Source organism: Ornithodoros turicata, chromosome 6 (assembly GCF_037126465.1).
Source record: "Ornithodoros turicata isolate Travis chromosome 6, ASM3712646v1, whole genome shotgun sequence".
Taxonomy (NCBI): Eukaryota; Metazoa; Arthropoda; class Arachnida; order Ixodida; family Argasidae; genus Ornithodoros; species Ornithodoros turicata.
This window is the reverse complement of record NC_088206.1, coordinates 48,671,050-48,686,895: the sequence shown is the minus strand read 5'-3', so window position 1 is coordinate 48,686,895 and position 15,846 is coordinate 48,671,050. Positions and strand designations below refer to the sequence as shown.

At 44.6% G+C, this 15,846-nt stretch overlaps 1 protein-coding gene across 3 annotated transcripts; it reads right to left on the bottom strand.

The window, feature by feature from the left end:
- Positions 1 to 6,622: 6,622 nt before the first annotated feature.
- Positions 6,623 to 15,447, bottom strand: LOC135396636 (uncharacterized). 3 transcript variants are annotated; one of them, XM_064627712.1, is made up of 4 exons: positions 14,415 to 15,447; positions 13,795 to 14,005; positions 10,604 to 10,656; positions 6,623 to 10,407 (listed from the first exon to the last, which is right to left on the bottom strand). In XM_064627712.1, exon 4 carries the CDS (start codon positions 10,251 to 10,253, stop codon positions 6,759 to 6,761), a length of 3,495 nt encoding a protein of 1,164 aa, XP_064483782.1. In that variant the 5' UTR covers positions 10,254 to 10,407; positions 10,604 to 10,656; positions 13,795 to 14,005; positions 14,415 to 15,447; the 3' UTR covers positions 6,623 to 6,758. The 3 variants fall into 3 exon arrangements, with proteins under 3 accessions (XP_064483782.1, XP_064483781.1, XP_064483780.1); XM_064627711.1 differs by having other exon boundaries at positions 6,623 to 10,656; positions 14,415 to 14,696; positions 15,030 to 15,447; XM_064627710.1 differs by having other exon boundaries at positions 6,623 to 10,656.
- Between the last annotated feature and the right edge of the window lie 399 nt (positions 15,448 to 15,846).

The window sequence follows — 15,846 nt, the reverse complement described above, 5'->3', positions numbered from 1 at the left end:
TTAACATCTAAGCCGGATGACAGGTACCTGTGAAAGAGACAAAGAAGTCGTGAGATCCCAGTTCACTAGGCTTTGTTTGCTCATTCTTTGAGAGTATAGTGAACCACTGCTTAGCGAATTAGTTATAATAATAATAACGCTTTTTCATTGTGTGCCCAAGAACAGCCTCGAGGGCTTTGGTGTTGGTGTACGCTCACAAAGTATTACATAATGCCTAAAGACGACACATGCCGAGGAAATGGACAATACACACACAGCTTACGTAGCACACATATAGTTCACAGAACATATATGCAATAATGTTGCTGGATAGATTGCTTATATCTAAAATTAAAGGCATATCTTATATAATACATTGCACATTACAGATATGTGAAGCTAGCAATAAATTAATAAATTATAAATAAATGATCGTAGAAATTATACGCAAGAAGAAAAACTGCAGAATGTCCGGGAGAAAAATATGTTGCACGCTTCCATAGCGATATGCATGAAATAGCAAAATGCAGAGATCCTAGCAACTGTGGGGCAGTCAATTTGTGAATGTATGGACTTGTATAAGAAAGTGGCATCGGTAATGTTGCACTGAGTTGAAAGGGGAATGAGGCCAACGTGGTGGAGCAGTTATTCATAATTGTACAACTGGAGTCCCTGGGTGTGATGGATAGATAGTGCAAAATATGAATCACTTTTTTTTGGACAGCCTCGGTGAGGGTCCAAATTATAGCACGTGAGATGACATTTGTGCTGGAACTGTAGTCATAAGAGACTATGTTAGTTTTACGAGAGAAAGACATAACCTTGGTTTTGGCTGCGTTGATTACAAAGTTATTCGAGGGCACCAGTGGGTGCAGTTATGCTTCTGTTATGTGCAGTTCGAAGGGTACGATCACCCGTTCCTGTTACCTCAGTGTAAATGCAAGTCGCTCAGCTGACGAAATCGGTTCTCTGCAGAGGTGGGCCTTTCGCAGATCATTTTCGACCAACTTGTGCAGCATGTCGAAAACTTCGGGACCCATGCGAAAGTACTTATGAAAGTAGCTGTTGTCCCCGCTGTCTCTCAGTTTTCGCATCTGCAAAAGTAAAGCGCTTTACGTTGTGAACGTAACACGGTGTCACTGCGCCTACAGTCACCATATACTACGCTAAACGTAGCTTATATAGTGACTGCAAGTGCAAAGTGCAAGAACGCAAAGTGTACGCTCGCGTGAGCGTAGGCATCGAAGAATATCAAATGGTACTCACTGCTGTGTGGAATTCACTTTCAGTCTTCCTATCTTCCCAAACAGGTCGAACCCACCAGCTCTTCTTGCGCAAAAGCTCCTTCTCCTTAAGAAGAAGCACTTTCTTTTTCAGAAGCAGCAACTTTCGGTGTTCATCCATCGCGGTGATAGCGGCAGTGAACAAGAGAACGGAAGCGGAAATGCAAGCGATACACGGGATCAAGTTTCGTGCTTTTGTTGCCAAGTTATGTGTATGAAGTATTGTGCTACATTCTACACCTAAAACCTTAGTTCTCCGTCGCCTACGTTCTTCTTGTTAATTTTCGTGGCTTAAAACTCCGCAAGGGGTTCCGAAGGCCAAGCCTCCGAACATAACCGACGCCGCCCGAGGAGCCGTCGTATGCGGGTGGACTCGGCGGTTGTCCGTCGGGGTGACGTCACGACTGCGGAGTTGGGCGCTTTTCCGTCGAGAAAGCCGTCGTATGCGGGCGGCGCTTAACGGTTAATAACGGTTTTCGGTTCGGGTTCGGGTTCGGTTCGACACTCTGCGTGAGAGAAATACACATACTGTACTCTTACGCTGCAAATCCAGAAGCTCTGCGTTGGCTCCCACTTTCTTATTTGTCTTTCGCTTTGCCAATGTGAGACCCGTGTGGGTCTGCCGGGGGAACGATAAAGATTCCAACAACTTCTAGAATACTTTGAGCACCGCAGAACATAGAAGCCATGCATGGTGACTGAGGTGGACTGTGGGTTTCTAATTTGCGGTTTCAGAGACCAACTGCGGCGTTCGCTTCTACAGAGGGTGGCTCCACTCTACACAGAAGGCACTAGGTTTGAGACACCCTGGTGAGGACACAAGCTCCAGCCTAATGCACCCATAGTGTATCGGAGCACATCTCGAGGTCTTCGACAAGGCTTTGACACTTCAGTCCGTCAAATGTGGTCCGGAAACTCTCCCATGTAAGAAATCCTCGAACAACAGTATTGTTGTTCATCATGCTGTCCACCAGTGTCCTTGTATCTGCTCACTCACGTCCAGCGCCAGTATGTGCTGCATATTCTTATGAGGCTATAAACTTGGCCCACATAGAGAAGTTTCTGTATTCTCACATGGCTCTCTGCTGGGTCCCAGCTCTCCAAAACACTAATCATTATATCCTCGATGGAAACATGCTCATTGCGGTGCAGTAAGCTCTCCTCAAAGATGTTATAGCTCATTGCTATGCATTTTTAATCACTCTGTGCACGTTTGCTGTTACATGTGAGCAATAGGTATCCACCCCGACAAATTTTTGTGGAACACCACAGCGACGTGTTTCTTGATAGGAGCGGCACCCTAGAAGTGAACGGGAGTAGACACACTTACACTTACTGAGAGGTTCGTGGAATACCCAGTCACTTGTCTGTAATCTACCTGCTCCCGTTTGCTGCAGGGGTATGGCTCCGATGATGATATACGCCACTCCCGTGAGTAGTGATAGATATTGCATTTGGTAACAATGGGCCGCTCAGGTTACATGCGACACGCACACGCACGATAAGATATATCAGAAAACAATGGAAATCATGTATCGATAGTGTGAACAATGGGTTCCCAGGTTTCAATAACATGCGCCGCCAGGATAAGGTAACGGTTAACTCAGGTAAACAATGGGAACTCACGTGTCGATAGTGTTTGATGGGCACCTGGATGCACGTTTAATGACATTTAATAACACGCAATGACATGTAATAACACGCAAATGACATGTAATAACACGCAAGTGACATGTAATAACACACAAATGACATTTAATAACAGGCAATAACATCTGATGACATTTAATAGTATTTTTCCGATCGGGTTGACGTCAGTCCGTCACCTAGTTTGGTTGCCGCGTCAGAGCGCCAGGTAGTTTCGGTTCCCACCAAGCGCCCTCTAGTTTTCAAGCTTTGGCCGTCTGTAGTTTCGGTTTCGGTTTTAAATGAATGGACGCCAAGCTTGGTACGTGTAGTTCTGGTTTCAGTTTCGAATTCCTACGTGTTGCCAGATGCCCTCTGGTTTCAAGCTATTGACCGACTGTAATTTCGGTTTCAAACCGCAGCACGCTAGTTTCGCTGTGACAACGTCAACGCATTTTCTGGCGATATAAATTAAGCGTACGCGTAGAAATTTCATCAGAAAAAGAGAAAAAAAACATGGTTGACCAGTTCTATGTGAACCTGCTCTCAAATGCATCTTTGGATGTGTTTCCCGACAACACAATGAGCAAGTTCCGAGTAAAGCTAGCCCATCCACAGACGTTGGAGGGTAGGTGGGAGGCCGCTTTAACAGAAATCAACATCCCTTTTGCGATTAAAAATGTAACTGACACAGTCAATACTATATCGGAAACGACATTCCTTGGTTCTACGACTGAAGCAACAGAAAAGGTCAAGTTCAACGCTAATGAAAACATTCTCTTGTCTTTGAGACAATTTTTAGCAAAACATTTGCAGCATAAGACAAGAATTATACGTGGTAGCGGTCATTATGAGATACAACTTCCTCTGAACTATGGTTTGGAAATTAGCGCAACTCTTGCCGCTAAGCTTGGCATGGCTGAAAAGATAATCGGCTGTGGAGAGTTGGACAGAGGGTCACCCGTGAAGCTACTCAAATACCAGGTGGATACGGAAGAAACGATTAACATAGTTACCTATCGTTCACGAACGGTAAAGTATGAAGTTCCAGAAGGCTACTACGAATCGGGGAAGGACCTCGTTAATTCCATTAACCATGCCTATCGAACAAAACTTCATTTGTCGCAAGATGCTCGTCTCCTCGTATGTAACCCATACAACGGAATTTGTCACCTGGAACGCATGAACGATGGCTATGTGACCTTTCATCCTTATTTGGCTTTGATGTTGGGCTTCGGAAAGAGGACAACTTTCTCAAGTTATGCAGTCGCCGAACGAGACGTTTGTCTATTCCCTGCTCAAAACTATATTTTCATATACTGCGATGTCATCGAGAACGAATTTGTGGGTGACGTGACAGCACCACTTCTTCGATCGATACCATTCAGAGTCCAGGGTAGGAATGATGTGATGTCTTATTTATTCACAAACCTGTACTATAAATATGTATCTGCGAAGGAATTGACAACCATTCAAATCGAGTTGGCAAACGAGATAGGTGATTTCATTCCATTCATTTCTGGCTCTGGACGTGTCGGGTTGACGATCCACCTACGTAAATGTATATAACAAACCCACCATGTTGCATAGCACATTTTGGTGCAGGAAAGCGAGAGCATCTACCACACTATACTGCTCCCGAGCTTTATCAGATTGGAGGAGGCATATTTGGTGACGTATTGAGGGGTTTCTTGCCCATACTGACCAAGAAGGTAGCGCCATACGTTGGAAGAAAGCTCCTTGATACTGGAAGACATATAGCCGAGGAAGTCCAGCAAGGAGCATCATTTCGAGAAGCCGTCAAGAAAGGAGTAGACCGCACAGTGCATAAAACTCGTGACGAGTTACTTCAGAGACTCACAGGGAAAGGAAGAAAACGCAAGGCCATTAAAAAAGCTCGACCTGCGGAGAAGCGGAGGAAATCTGACTTCTTTACTTGACAGAAAAAAAAAATGTCTATTGCAGTAGTGCATAAAGATTCTTGTCTGTGTACTACAAACCAGCTGGAACTCTTCTCTCTTCCACCTACAAATTTTGCTTTGGAGAAGTCTGAATACGTCGAGTTTTTCCCAGTATCTGCTCCGACATCAAGCGGAGTGATCGAGTACAATGTTCCGGGACTCGGTGGGGGCTTCTTTGATCTTCAATCCAGCTTTTTGCATATTCAGTGCAAGATCATTCGAAAGAATGGAGATCCAGCGGTAACTACAACAAGCACTTCAACAACACCTGATGCAGTCATACCTGTCCAAGCGTTTGGTTCATCATTGTTTCAACACGTACATATCTACCTGAATTCAACCTTGGTTTCGAGTTTCGAACATTATGGCTACCGTTCCTACTTGGACATCATTACGAATGCCAACAATGTAACTCAGACACACACCCTTTCAGCAATGTTATACGAGCCAGACCCTTTAGGCACGAGTGAGGTATATGCTCCCACATCTGATTCAAAAGGAGTTTTCGCTCGTTACAAGCGAACCAAAGGATCGGCACTGTGTGACATGTACAGCCCAATCTTCAGCGACATATGTCAACAACAGAAGCTCATTCTTAACGGAACCGATATTCGAGTTGTGCTACGTCAAGCGTCGGATGATTTTCGTCTCTTGCAAGCTGATGGTGCAACAGAAAAGCACACTGTGGAATTTTCACGTATCGTGCTCTATCTCCGACGTGTTCAGTTATCGCCGAGTATACTTGTTGGTATAGAACGAAGACTTCAAACAACACCTGCAGTATACCTTCTCCGAGGACTGGAAATTAAGTACAGAACCATCGCCCCTAACCAATCTCAGGTGATATTTGACGACTTGTACAGCGAGCGAGTTCCCTCCAAGTTAACAGTATTGATGGTCAGGAGCGATGCCTACCAAGGTAGCAGACCACGAAACCCATTCAAGCTTGAGAACTTCAAACTAAAACGAGCACTACTGGACGTTGGTGGACAACAGTACACGGATGAGTTCGACTTCCAACGAGACATCTATTCCAAAGCCTATATACACCTGCTTCACAAACTAAAACGCAAGGATATACCAATAGCTCCAGCTGCGTATGCAAAAGAGACATTTATGCTTTATTACCATCTGACTCCAGATGCAGAAGTGAATGCTCTTTGTCCTGTTGTTCAAGCCAACGTTCGTCTGACCCTAACGTTTGCTGCCAATCTAACAGAAGCAGTTACGGTGTTGTTTGTATCCGAAACACCACGTGTGCTAGAAATCAACAAAGACAGACGAGTGAAATTTGTCTGAAAAATAAACATGGAGGAGTGGCAGTTCTATGCAGCATTCAGTAGACACTACTGCACCAGAGAACTGTTTCGGGGAACCTTTGCATGCAATGAAATCGCAAGACAGGAAGCCATACCCGGGATTTATGTGATTAACACAGCTCCAAGGAGCAGTAACGGTGAACACTGGACCATGACTTATGTTTCCGGTGACAATGTAGTTACGTATTTTGATAGTTACGGCATTCAGCCCGTCTACAAAGAATTCTACCAATTCATTCATCCTACCAGGTCATTTTACTATAACAAGAAAAGACTTCAGGGCTATGGATCAGCTACATGTGGCCTCTACTGCCTGTATGTAGGCAGCATGCTCGCTTGTGGATTCTCGCTCCGAGAGTGCACTCAGAGATTTTCGTCAACGAACTTCACCCTGAACGACAAGCTGGTACCCGTCCTTGTACGGAAGCAATTCCCAAGAAAGACAGACAACATGTCATGTTGCAGTGTACTTTGACACAATAAAATTGTATTTATTTCCATGTCGTTACAGGCACAATCTTATATATATATATAAAAAACAGCATTACAACAACAACAGCCAGGTAGGGCAACATATGCATAAAAACTGTCTACATCTTTCCATTGGATGCGTACCCAAAGGGTAACGTGTGGATACCATCCTCACAAATGAAACGCTTTGTGTCTAGGGGATTTAAAGCTACTTTCGTAACACATACACTTTTATTTATATTTTCCTTGCGCACAATGAGGTTCTGACAAACTTTGTACACTTCACCAAGCTTAAGAGAGTCTATGTACATTGAATAATGCAACTTCTGGGCTTCACATTGTTTCACCCCCTTAGCACGATTGTATCGTCTTTTACTATGGAGGTCTAGTGCATAGAGCTTTGGTTTCAGGCAACAGAACCCTAGGATGTGGTCGTGGGGCATTTCGTTCTTAAATTTTCCTAGCACCATCTTGTTTTTCGTAGAATACATCGAGTCATCACAAGAATGACCAGATGTATCAAGGTGGGTATCGGCGAGCTCCGCAAGGGCCTTCTCATCGCTCAGCATCACGATATAAGAATCTGTGTCCATATACAAGAGCCTTGTGTCCGGGGCTACCCGAAGCAAGTTGTTATAATAAAAGTCATACATCATGACTTTAGACAGCTCGAGAATAGTGAACCCCAGGTACAGTGGCTGTCGCATACGGACTATCGATTGAGCGAACTGAAACAAGACTACGTTAGAGCTTAGAGCCCTGAATTGTTTGAGGTTCGGTTTACGCAAGAATCTCAACACTTGCTCCTCGGAAGTTGCTAAGCGACAGTCGACGAACTTTCGTACATTCATACATGTTTTCCCATATACGGAGTTAATTAAACTCTTGTACAGGTTACGTTCGAAGGTATTGGTTGCCTGCTTGCGTAGTTCATGATGGAAGTCAACATAGGATCGCAGGAATGGTTTTTGTTTGAACCTGAGCACCCGGTGAATTTTCTCGAGCCGAAGACCCAACTGTAGGTACAACTTTAGACTGCGATAATGAAGAAAATACTTCTTCTTGTCAAGCAGTGTAAGGAGTAATTTCGGTTCTATATCATGCTGTGGCAGGTTAAATTTTTTCATCAGGTCTTTCTGATAATCCGAAAGCAACTCATACGGGACGCTCATTTTTTCGGGCGCGAGCGGTAAATCTTTATGTCGTTCGTGGAGCTCTTGTACGTAGGCCAGGTCTACCTCTAAAAAATAACCAACGTCTGCATAATCTGCAACAAGGGTTACATCTAAACCTGCAACCTCTTCGGGTGACAGCCATTCAAAGTCTCCGAATGGGAGTGGTTCACGCATCACTGTGCCATAGAGTCCATTTATGTCCATGTAATGAATTATGGTCTTTGGTTTTTCGGGATCGTACTGATCTGTCCCTGGGACATTTGCAGTGGCCATTCGCGTTGAACACTGGGTCATACCACCACGCAGGCCCCGTTCAATTAACAGATAGGCATCGGGATCGTGGATTAAATCCAGATTAATCCGGCTCATTTTTAATGCGCAAGACATGCTTAGTCCCGGGAGTGACACGAAATGAAGTGGTTCAATTTTGTGCGTCTCCAACGCCCATATTCGGAAGTTTTGAAACACGTCTGCCAGAAGCAATGCGTCCGTCAGAAGGTACAAATCCGAGTACTCGCCCAGGCTCTTCAGTTGAAATTTTTCAAACACATTTTGCGCATGGCGGTAATCTTCCTCGCTCACTTCTGATCCGTTCAGTTGGTTAAAGAACTGGTCACGTGATGGCAAACAGGGCTCGTCGTAACGTTCAAAAGAGGTAACGTAGTTATAACAGAAAACCCCTTTACGTACAACCAACCTGAAGTAGTCCTCCTCTGCGAAAAACTGACGCAGACACCTGAAGTTAGATTCACCTTTGTCACATAGATTTTTCGTCAGTGTGTCGAGACTAGCATTGAGGAAGCTTAACGAGTCTATGAAGCGGAACACACCAATGTCTATAGCCTTAAACTTTTGACAACTGGAGGCTATCACTCTGATGTCTGTCTTCCGAAGCAGGTGCAGATGAGCTACTATGAATCCGAGGTCATAATTGGCATTATGTGCAATGATGGGCACTTTCCGTGGTATCCGCAGTTTCAGATTACATCCCTGACACAATGATTGGCGAAATTCTCCACTTACGTGATCATGGTCTCGCACTTTCTGCTTCTTAGTGAATGGTTCTTTACAGATGTTACAGTGAGTGGCTTCAGAATGTTCGAGTTCGTCTCCTGGGGTCATTTGCAAGGGCACAGTCTCGTGCAACATCGCATACAGCTCATCATGCAAATTACGCAATAGTTCCATGAAAACGGAAACGCAGTCTGCACCACGGTAAATATGTTTCTTCAAGACATACGAATCGCACGAGCGTATGACGAGGAGACAGAAGGATGAAGGGATGTGTTCCTCGTAGACATTCCCGCCTCCCGAACACGGTGATAGTACACTCTCAAAGTCGTATACACAGTAGAAGGGAACTTCCGACATCAAATGCTCTCCGGCAAACGACAGTGTCTCACCTTTCTTTGGAAAAATAGTCTTGGACACTTTTTGTTGTTTACACGTTAGTAGATGATCGGCGAGTACACCCGGGGTGGTGAAACCCATCGTACACCGTTTGCAGTGAAAATAACCAGGTGGTGTGAACAAAGCATTGAAATTAGTAATGAGTACAAAATGGAAGTCAATCAGCAGTAGGTCGACATGCTTCTTGCACTGGTCGTCAACAACCTTAATCGGGTAAACATATTTTTCATCTTTGTCATAACCGTACACGTTAATGCTCACATCGTTCTGCTTCTCAAACATTTCTACATCTTTCGGGAACACTACAGGAAACGTCTCTGGAAATACATATTGAGACAGGTATGACCTGTAGGATGAAGCTCTGCGTCTGTAAGAACCCTTTGCAGGATGTAGACCGGCAAGTACGCAAAATGCGAAACACATGTTCTGTTCACTATCCTCGTGAAGGTCGACATTCAGAAGACACCGACACTTTTTTTTCAATTCGTTTGGCAATTCAAAGTCGGTACAACCAATGAGCTGTGGTGCGAGACGACCGACATGAAGAATGCAGGCGTGAATTCGAAATAAGAAAAATCCCGACCCTTGCATTTCAAGCTTTTCTAAATTGTTGGTGACTTCAGTGCCTACTTCAATGACAGCACGTTCTACGTCTCGTTCCGACCACAGCGTATGCACACTCGAAGGAATAAATTGAGTGACAAATATGATCTCATCCTCAGGCGTATGTCGACCGAGTTCCGCCTTCAGCAAAACATAAAAGCGTAACGGAAATCCGAAATGTCGAAGTACACCGGCAAGGTAGCGTCCGTTTTCATGAAAGAATGTGCTGACATCCTGCCCGTCGTCGTCTCTGTCATGTAGATGAAGCTCATAGCGGTTGGTATAGTTGCGGAGCGTACAGAGTGTCTCACAAAATGGGATACAGGGTGTTGCAAGGTTATGAACGTTAGCCAGATGAACTTGAAGTCCCAGCGCTGTTGTGTAGTGCTGCCGATCGGTCGGAGGACAAAGGTGGCATGTCACCATTTCTTTTTATTTTTTTACTCGGATTGACCGAACACGATGTCTGGCGAAAGAAGACGTTTCCCCTCTTTTCCAACTCGCTCTTTCTTCTCCATCCAGAGCCCGCTCGTGTTCCTCATGTCTTCGATGTCTTGAGTGCTTAGTTTATGAAACCGAGCTGGAAGGAACACCTTTACGTGCTCGTGATCCTTCATAATTTCTACGTAGACCGCCTCGCCATACCTCGTTTCAATTTTGTTAACATCAACCACATCATACTTGATGTTTTTAGGAATTGTCGCCATTTTTTGAAACTCTCCACATTTCTTTAACTTGTCAAGTTTATGCAAGATCGACGAAGACATGATGCTTACTTGTACACTGATGCAATGATGACGACGATGATCCTTCGGACACGTTGGACCGACTGAAAACAAAAGGAGCACATGTTAGAACACTGCAAAATATTTCATCATTCTGAACACCATACCTCCTCAGAAGGAGGTTCGAGAGTGAAGGAGCTGAGCGTCAGACAGTTCTTATATAAGAAGTTGCCAGCATGGCAACCTTGAGGAGTCTTCTTTTTTTTTACATCGTCAACTCTGCAGTCGAACCTACCTTTGCAGTTTGCTTTTTTTCCCTGCAGTTTGCAAGCACGGACTTGTTTATCTAACGAAACGTATCTTGACCAGACTTCATTCCCTTGCACGAAATGACAGTGATAGCACCTTTTAGGTTCGTGACGCCTGCCTCGGTGTCAATTTCAGGGGCTAGTCAAAGTGGGAAATCCACCTTCGTGGCACGACTAATTAAACACAGAGCTGTCCTCTTTGACAAACCGTTCAAGCAAATATGGTATATCTATCTTTATAAGCAGCCGGTATTCGATACTCTTCCTGAAGTAAATTTCAGTCAAGACATCCCTGCAGATCCGGAGAATTATAGCCACTCATTATTTATATTTGACGACTGTTTAGCCGACCGACAAAGACTCAAAGAAATCTGCAAATTTTATATCGCTGGGTGTCACCACCTGTCAATCACGGCTGTGTTCATCTCGCAATACCTGTTCGTCAACGACCCTTTGTATCGCACAATACAATTCAATAGCACGGCTCTCGTTTTATTTCGTTCACCACGCACTACAGACCAGCTGCGTATGCTGTCCAGGCAGATTTTCGGGCGAAATGATTTGTTGCCCACGATATATAAAGATGCCTGTCAGAAACCATACTCATACTTAGTTATCGACTTGTCTCAACAGAGCAACGATCACTATAAGGTGTGGACCAACATTTTCCCGGATGATCACAGACAGATCGTATACAGGTCATGAAAAGGCTTAACAAACACATTCGTTTCCTTCGTATGATCGCTGAAGCAAAGACAGGGGAAGATCGTTACAACCTGATTCAACATGCCAGCAGGGAACAGCTACGAACAATCAGGGAGATTTGTATGAACCTCTGCAAAGGAAACATCGACGTACCGGCGAAAGTTAAAAAGCAATTGCAGCCTTTTGCAACACCCATTAGGACACTGGCTTCCAGGCAAGACCGTGCAGATGTGAAGAAAATTAAACGGATTCTTCATCAGTCCGGCGGGTTTTTGCAATTTTTGTTGCCCCCCTTGTTAGGTCTCGTTTCAAGTTTAGCGGGCAAAAGCATCGCAAAAGCAATCGGCATTTAAATAATGCAGAAATACGAGCTTGTTCCCTATCGGGAAAGCACTATTCCGTCGATATTGAATAAACAGGAGCCTGATGATATCAAGGCCAAGGAGATCATCCAGTACTTGCACAAGCTATTGCATCCTCCCGCGAACACATTAAGACAGCCTAGTGCAGCAGGTGAGGAGACAAATCATGTGGCATCGACAAGAGAGCAGACACAGATTCAAGCGGACGAGGAGGAAGATGCCATCGTTAATTTTATGAGCAGCGGCTACAAGATGAGAGCAAGCCAATTACTGCGTTTACTAAAACCCGTGCTCGGCTGGAATAGTAAAACGTTTGAGCTCATTGTCAATGGTGAACAAATACCAAATACCAACGTTGTAGACCTTGTTTATTATTTGGTCACAAGAGCGCGAAATGTGTGGCGACCCGCGTATCTCGAGAGGATCCTACCACTATTGGTCAAGCTAAATATACCGACACTTATCGTACATCCATCTCGACTTGAAAAGGAGACTGCAGAGCCATCAGCCGGTAGTCCTACGTTTACACCTGAGACACCTCGTCGACGCATTTCTCCGGTTATCACAAGAGCGGCTAAGAGACTTCGAGAATGGAACCGGTATTGAGCACGTTGGAAACGCAACAGGAACACTGTGGTTACCTTCGGGACGAAAACATTCTGGCGCATTTTCCCGCACGACACAGGAAGAAGGCCCTCGCCATTCTGCAGATGCTAAAGACCGTATTTGCGATAGATGAAGAGGGAAGGATTATCTGTCATTCTCGCGTTGTTCCAAGTAGTTCCGTCATCGAGCTTGTAAAATACGAACTGCACAATCGATCGCCCTCTTGGTACAAAGGTGACGTGGCAGCCGTTATAAATGCCTACTTGTCATTCGACGGACTTCGTGTTCGTGGAAGAAAATTGTGCTAATGGCTGCTTACGTGGACGTATACCATCCTGGTGCTCTAGGTGGTGTTCAACGACTCGCACGAGCGATCGGTGAAAAGCCGGCGAAGGTTGCCAAGTTCCTGGAAACCAGTGATGTGTACTCTCTCTTCAGAGAACTTAAGCGACCACGTCAGTTCCGGAAGACCATCGTTTTGGGTGCGAAGGATATATTCCAAATAGATTTGAAAGACCTTCAGAAACTGTCGAGATACAACAAGGGTTTTCGCTATCTTTTGTTTTGTATCGACGCATTTTCTCGTATGCTTGCTGTAGTGCCTGTGCAGAATAAACGAGCAGCGGAAATTATACGTGGACTGAGACTCGCTTTTAGACGTATTGGGACTCCGAGACTGATTCATTCAGACAGAGGTACAGAGTTCACCAATAAGTCAGTCGGAGCATTTTTAAAATCAAAAGGGATATCTCTCTTCCACACTAATTCAAATACGAAAGCAAGTATTGCAGAACGATCTATTCGAAGTCTTATGACGCCACTTTATCGTGCTTTTGAATATCAGGGACATAAATCGTACTTGAAAATTTTACAGCCTCTGGTCAAAGCATATAATCATCGTGTTCATAGAACTCTGTCGGCACGACCTGTGGATGTCAACAAAGAAAATGAACATTTATTTAGACAAAAGCTCTATCCTACTCCGAGCAAACCCCCAGAGAAGCCACGTTTTCGCGTTGGCCAGCTTGTCAGAATAGCAAAGTCTAGACACCAGTTAGTCAAAAGTTATCTTGGTTCGTTTACGCGTGAAATTTTTGTGGTGAGAGCAGTCAAGATTGGTTACCCGAATACCTATCTCTTACGTGACCAGCAGGAAGAACCTATTGAAGGTCAATTTTATGCAAGCGAATTAACACGTGTGCAGCCTGGAAAGGGCCACCGCATTATAAAAAGACGCGTTCGGAATGGAAAGGTGCAGTACCTGTTGCAACCTTCTGGAAGTCGTAGAAGGACTTGGGTTCCGGAGAACTACCTGCCACCACCGACGACGAAATGACTGGCGATCACTGGTCCGATGTCGAACAGCCAGCCAACGCTGGCGATTCCTGGTCCCAATCGGGTGATGATGTGTGCGGCATGCGGGACGTTACCCAGGATCATCAACTCCAAGGAAAATGTCGCCATCCTCATACCTGTTGGAATGACGTGTTAGAATGCGGTTCATCGAAGTCAACGGACGACACAGTGCTCGTCGCAGCATTTAAGATAACCAGAGACATTTTCCTGTTCCAGTCCCTGCCTCTGAACCTTCCCGCGAAAAAGACTGTGTGGGAGTCTTCAAAAACAATGTATGCCAGGGTGCACAGGAAGTGTGAGCACCTATCCGACCACCCGTTCGACCTGGTCTCCGAATGGGGAAAACAGATGAGCTCAATATTCAGCTATTACGGTGATCGTGACGTCGACGTAATGCAACTGGTGGCCGAAAGTCTATGTATCATGTACTACGCAATGAAGACTGGCTACCATTACCTGGCTGTGTACATAAACGACATGACAATTGACCTGTTGCAAAATAGGTTGTCACCCAAAGACGCTTACCAATAAATATTGAAATCCATGACGAGTTGTCTCATTTTACTGTAGGTCGTCATGGTAAATAGATGTCCGGAGATGTTCTGCTACACCTTGTCCTTTCTGAGTGCTGTTTCCCTGTTCGTTTTCGTAGCTACAACAGAATTTACAAAACCAACACTGAAACAGGGAAAATGCACTACCGTGACTCAGATTGACCATAACATCTACGTCCACCGATGTCCAGCTGCAGTAACTGCCGTACGCCTTTGGCTCAGCAATGGTCATCCGACGAGATACGGAGTAAATCTGTCGCAAAATGATACACGTCAACTATGGCATTGCTTGAAAGAAGCAAATGTCGCGCACAATTATTATAACTTCGAGTGCTCGAAGCTATGTGAAATAAGTTTCGAACCCAGGCAAGTAATAGAACGATGTCCCGGCAATGTGTACAATATTGCAAGACTCATTGGGAATGGAAAGCACAGCGGTTACGGTATCACTCTTTCGAAATCGGCTACCATGTCTCTGCTGTCTCATCTGAGCGAAACAATAAAAAGAATTTAAAACAAATACATGCCCGCATTTCATTTAGCTATAAAATACACTGTAACACAAGAAATGGTTTGAAATACTCACATCACTTGGCTCTTACGTGGCACACTCACTGCTGGAAGCTCGTACGTGGCAGACAGCGTATACCACCAGTCGAAAATTCATCTTGCGAGGGCGATAACGGTTTCTTTTTTGTGTGTGTGTGGTTGGTGTTCCCAAAGAGCGTTTGGAAAAAGCCAGACGGGTGTTTCGCGGTTGTGTTATCATACCAAAAGAAGAAGAAAAAAGAGCGCGTCGGCAAGAGGTATCGCATTTCACATGCTGCTCCTGCGAAAGGAGAAGCTGTCCACGATGCATTCACGTGATCCTTCCTTCCCTTGAAATAAAACAAAAATGAAGGGTCTTATAAGCTAGCTGTCGACGACTGAGACCGATCAGACCTTCATCGACGACGCAACTTTGAAAGGATGTGAGTATACCTCTTGTCTTTATGCCTTTTTTTTTGTTATTTTTATTTCGAGACCATCACAGCTGGTAACCGCAATACGTAGTCATGCAATGCTTCTCGATTCGTTGTATGCTGTTGTCGCAATGCGCAACACAAGTTTGGAAATGTGTGTGTATAGAACACCTCTATTTTATTGTGATTGTTGTCACTGGGTTATTTACTTCCAAACGTCGTACTCCTATGCAAATGCATGACACAGTAACAGAGACATATCGGAAAGTGGAAAACGTTAACCGATTCTTTGAGAATGCTGCTTGTTGTTGTTGCGTGACACCTGATCGAGATTTGAGTCATCCTAGACTTTGTCCTGATTGAGAAGAGCATTCACAGGATGTTTCGTTTTCCCTTTGTTTTTGCAGATTGCTTCTGTACAAGGATGAAGTCAAGCAAGAC

Excerpts from the sequence above, each read along its gene's own strand:
- LOC135396636 (XM_064627710.1), bottom strand. The coding sequence starts at position 10,253 with ATGGTGACATGCCACCTTTGTCCTCCGACCGATCGGCAGCACTACACA.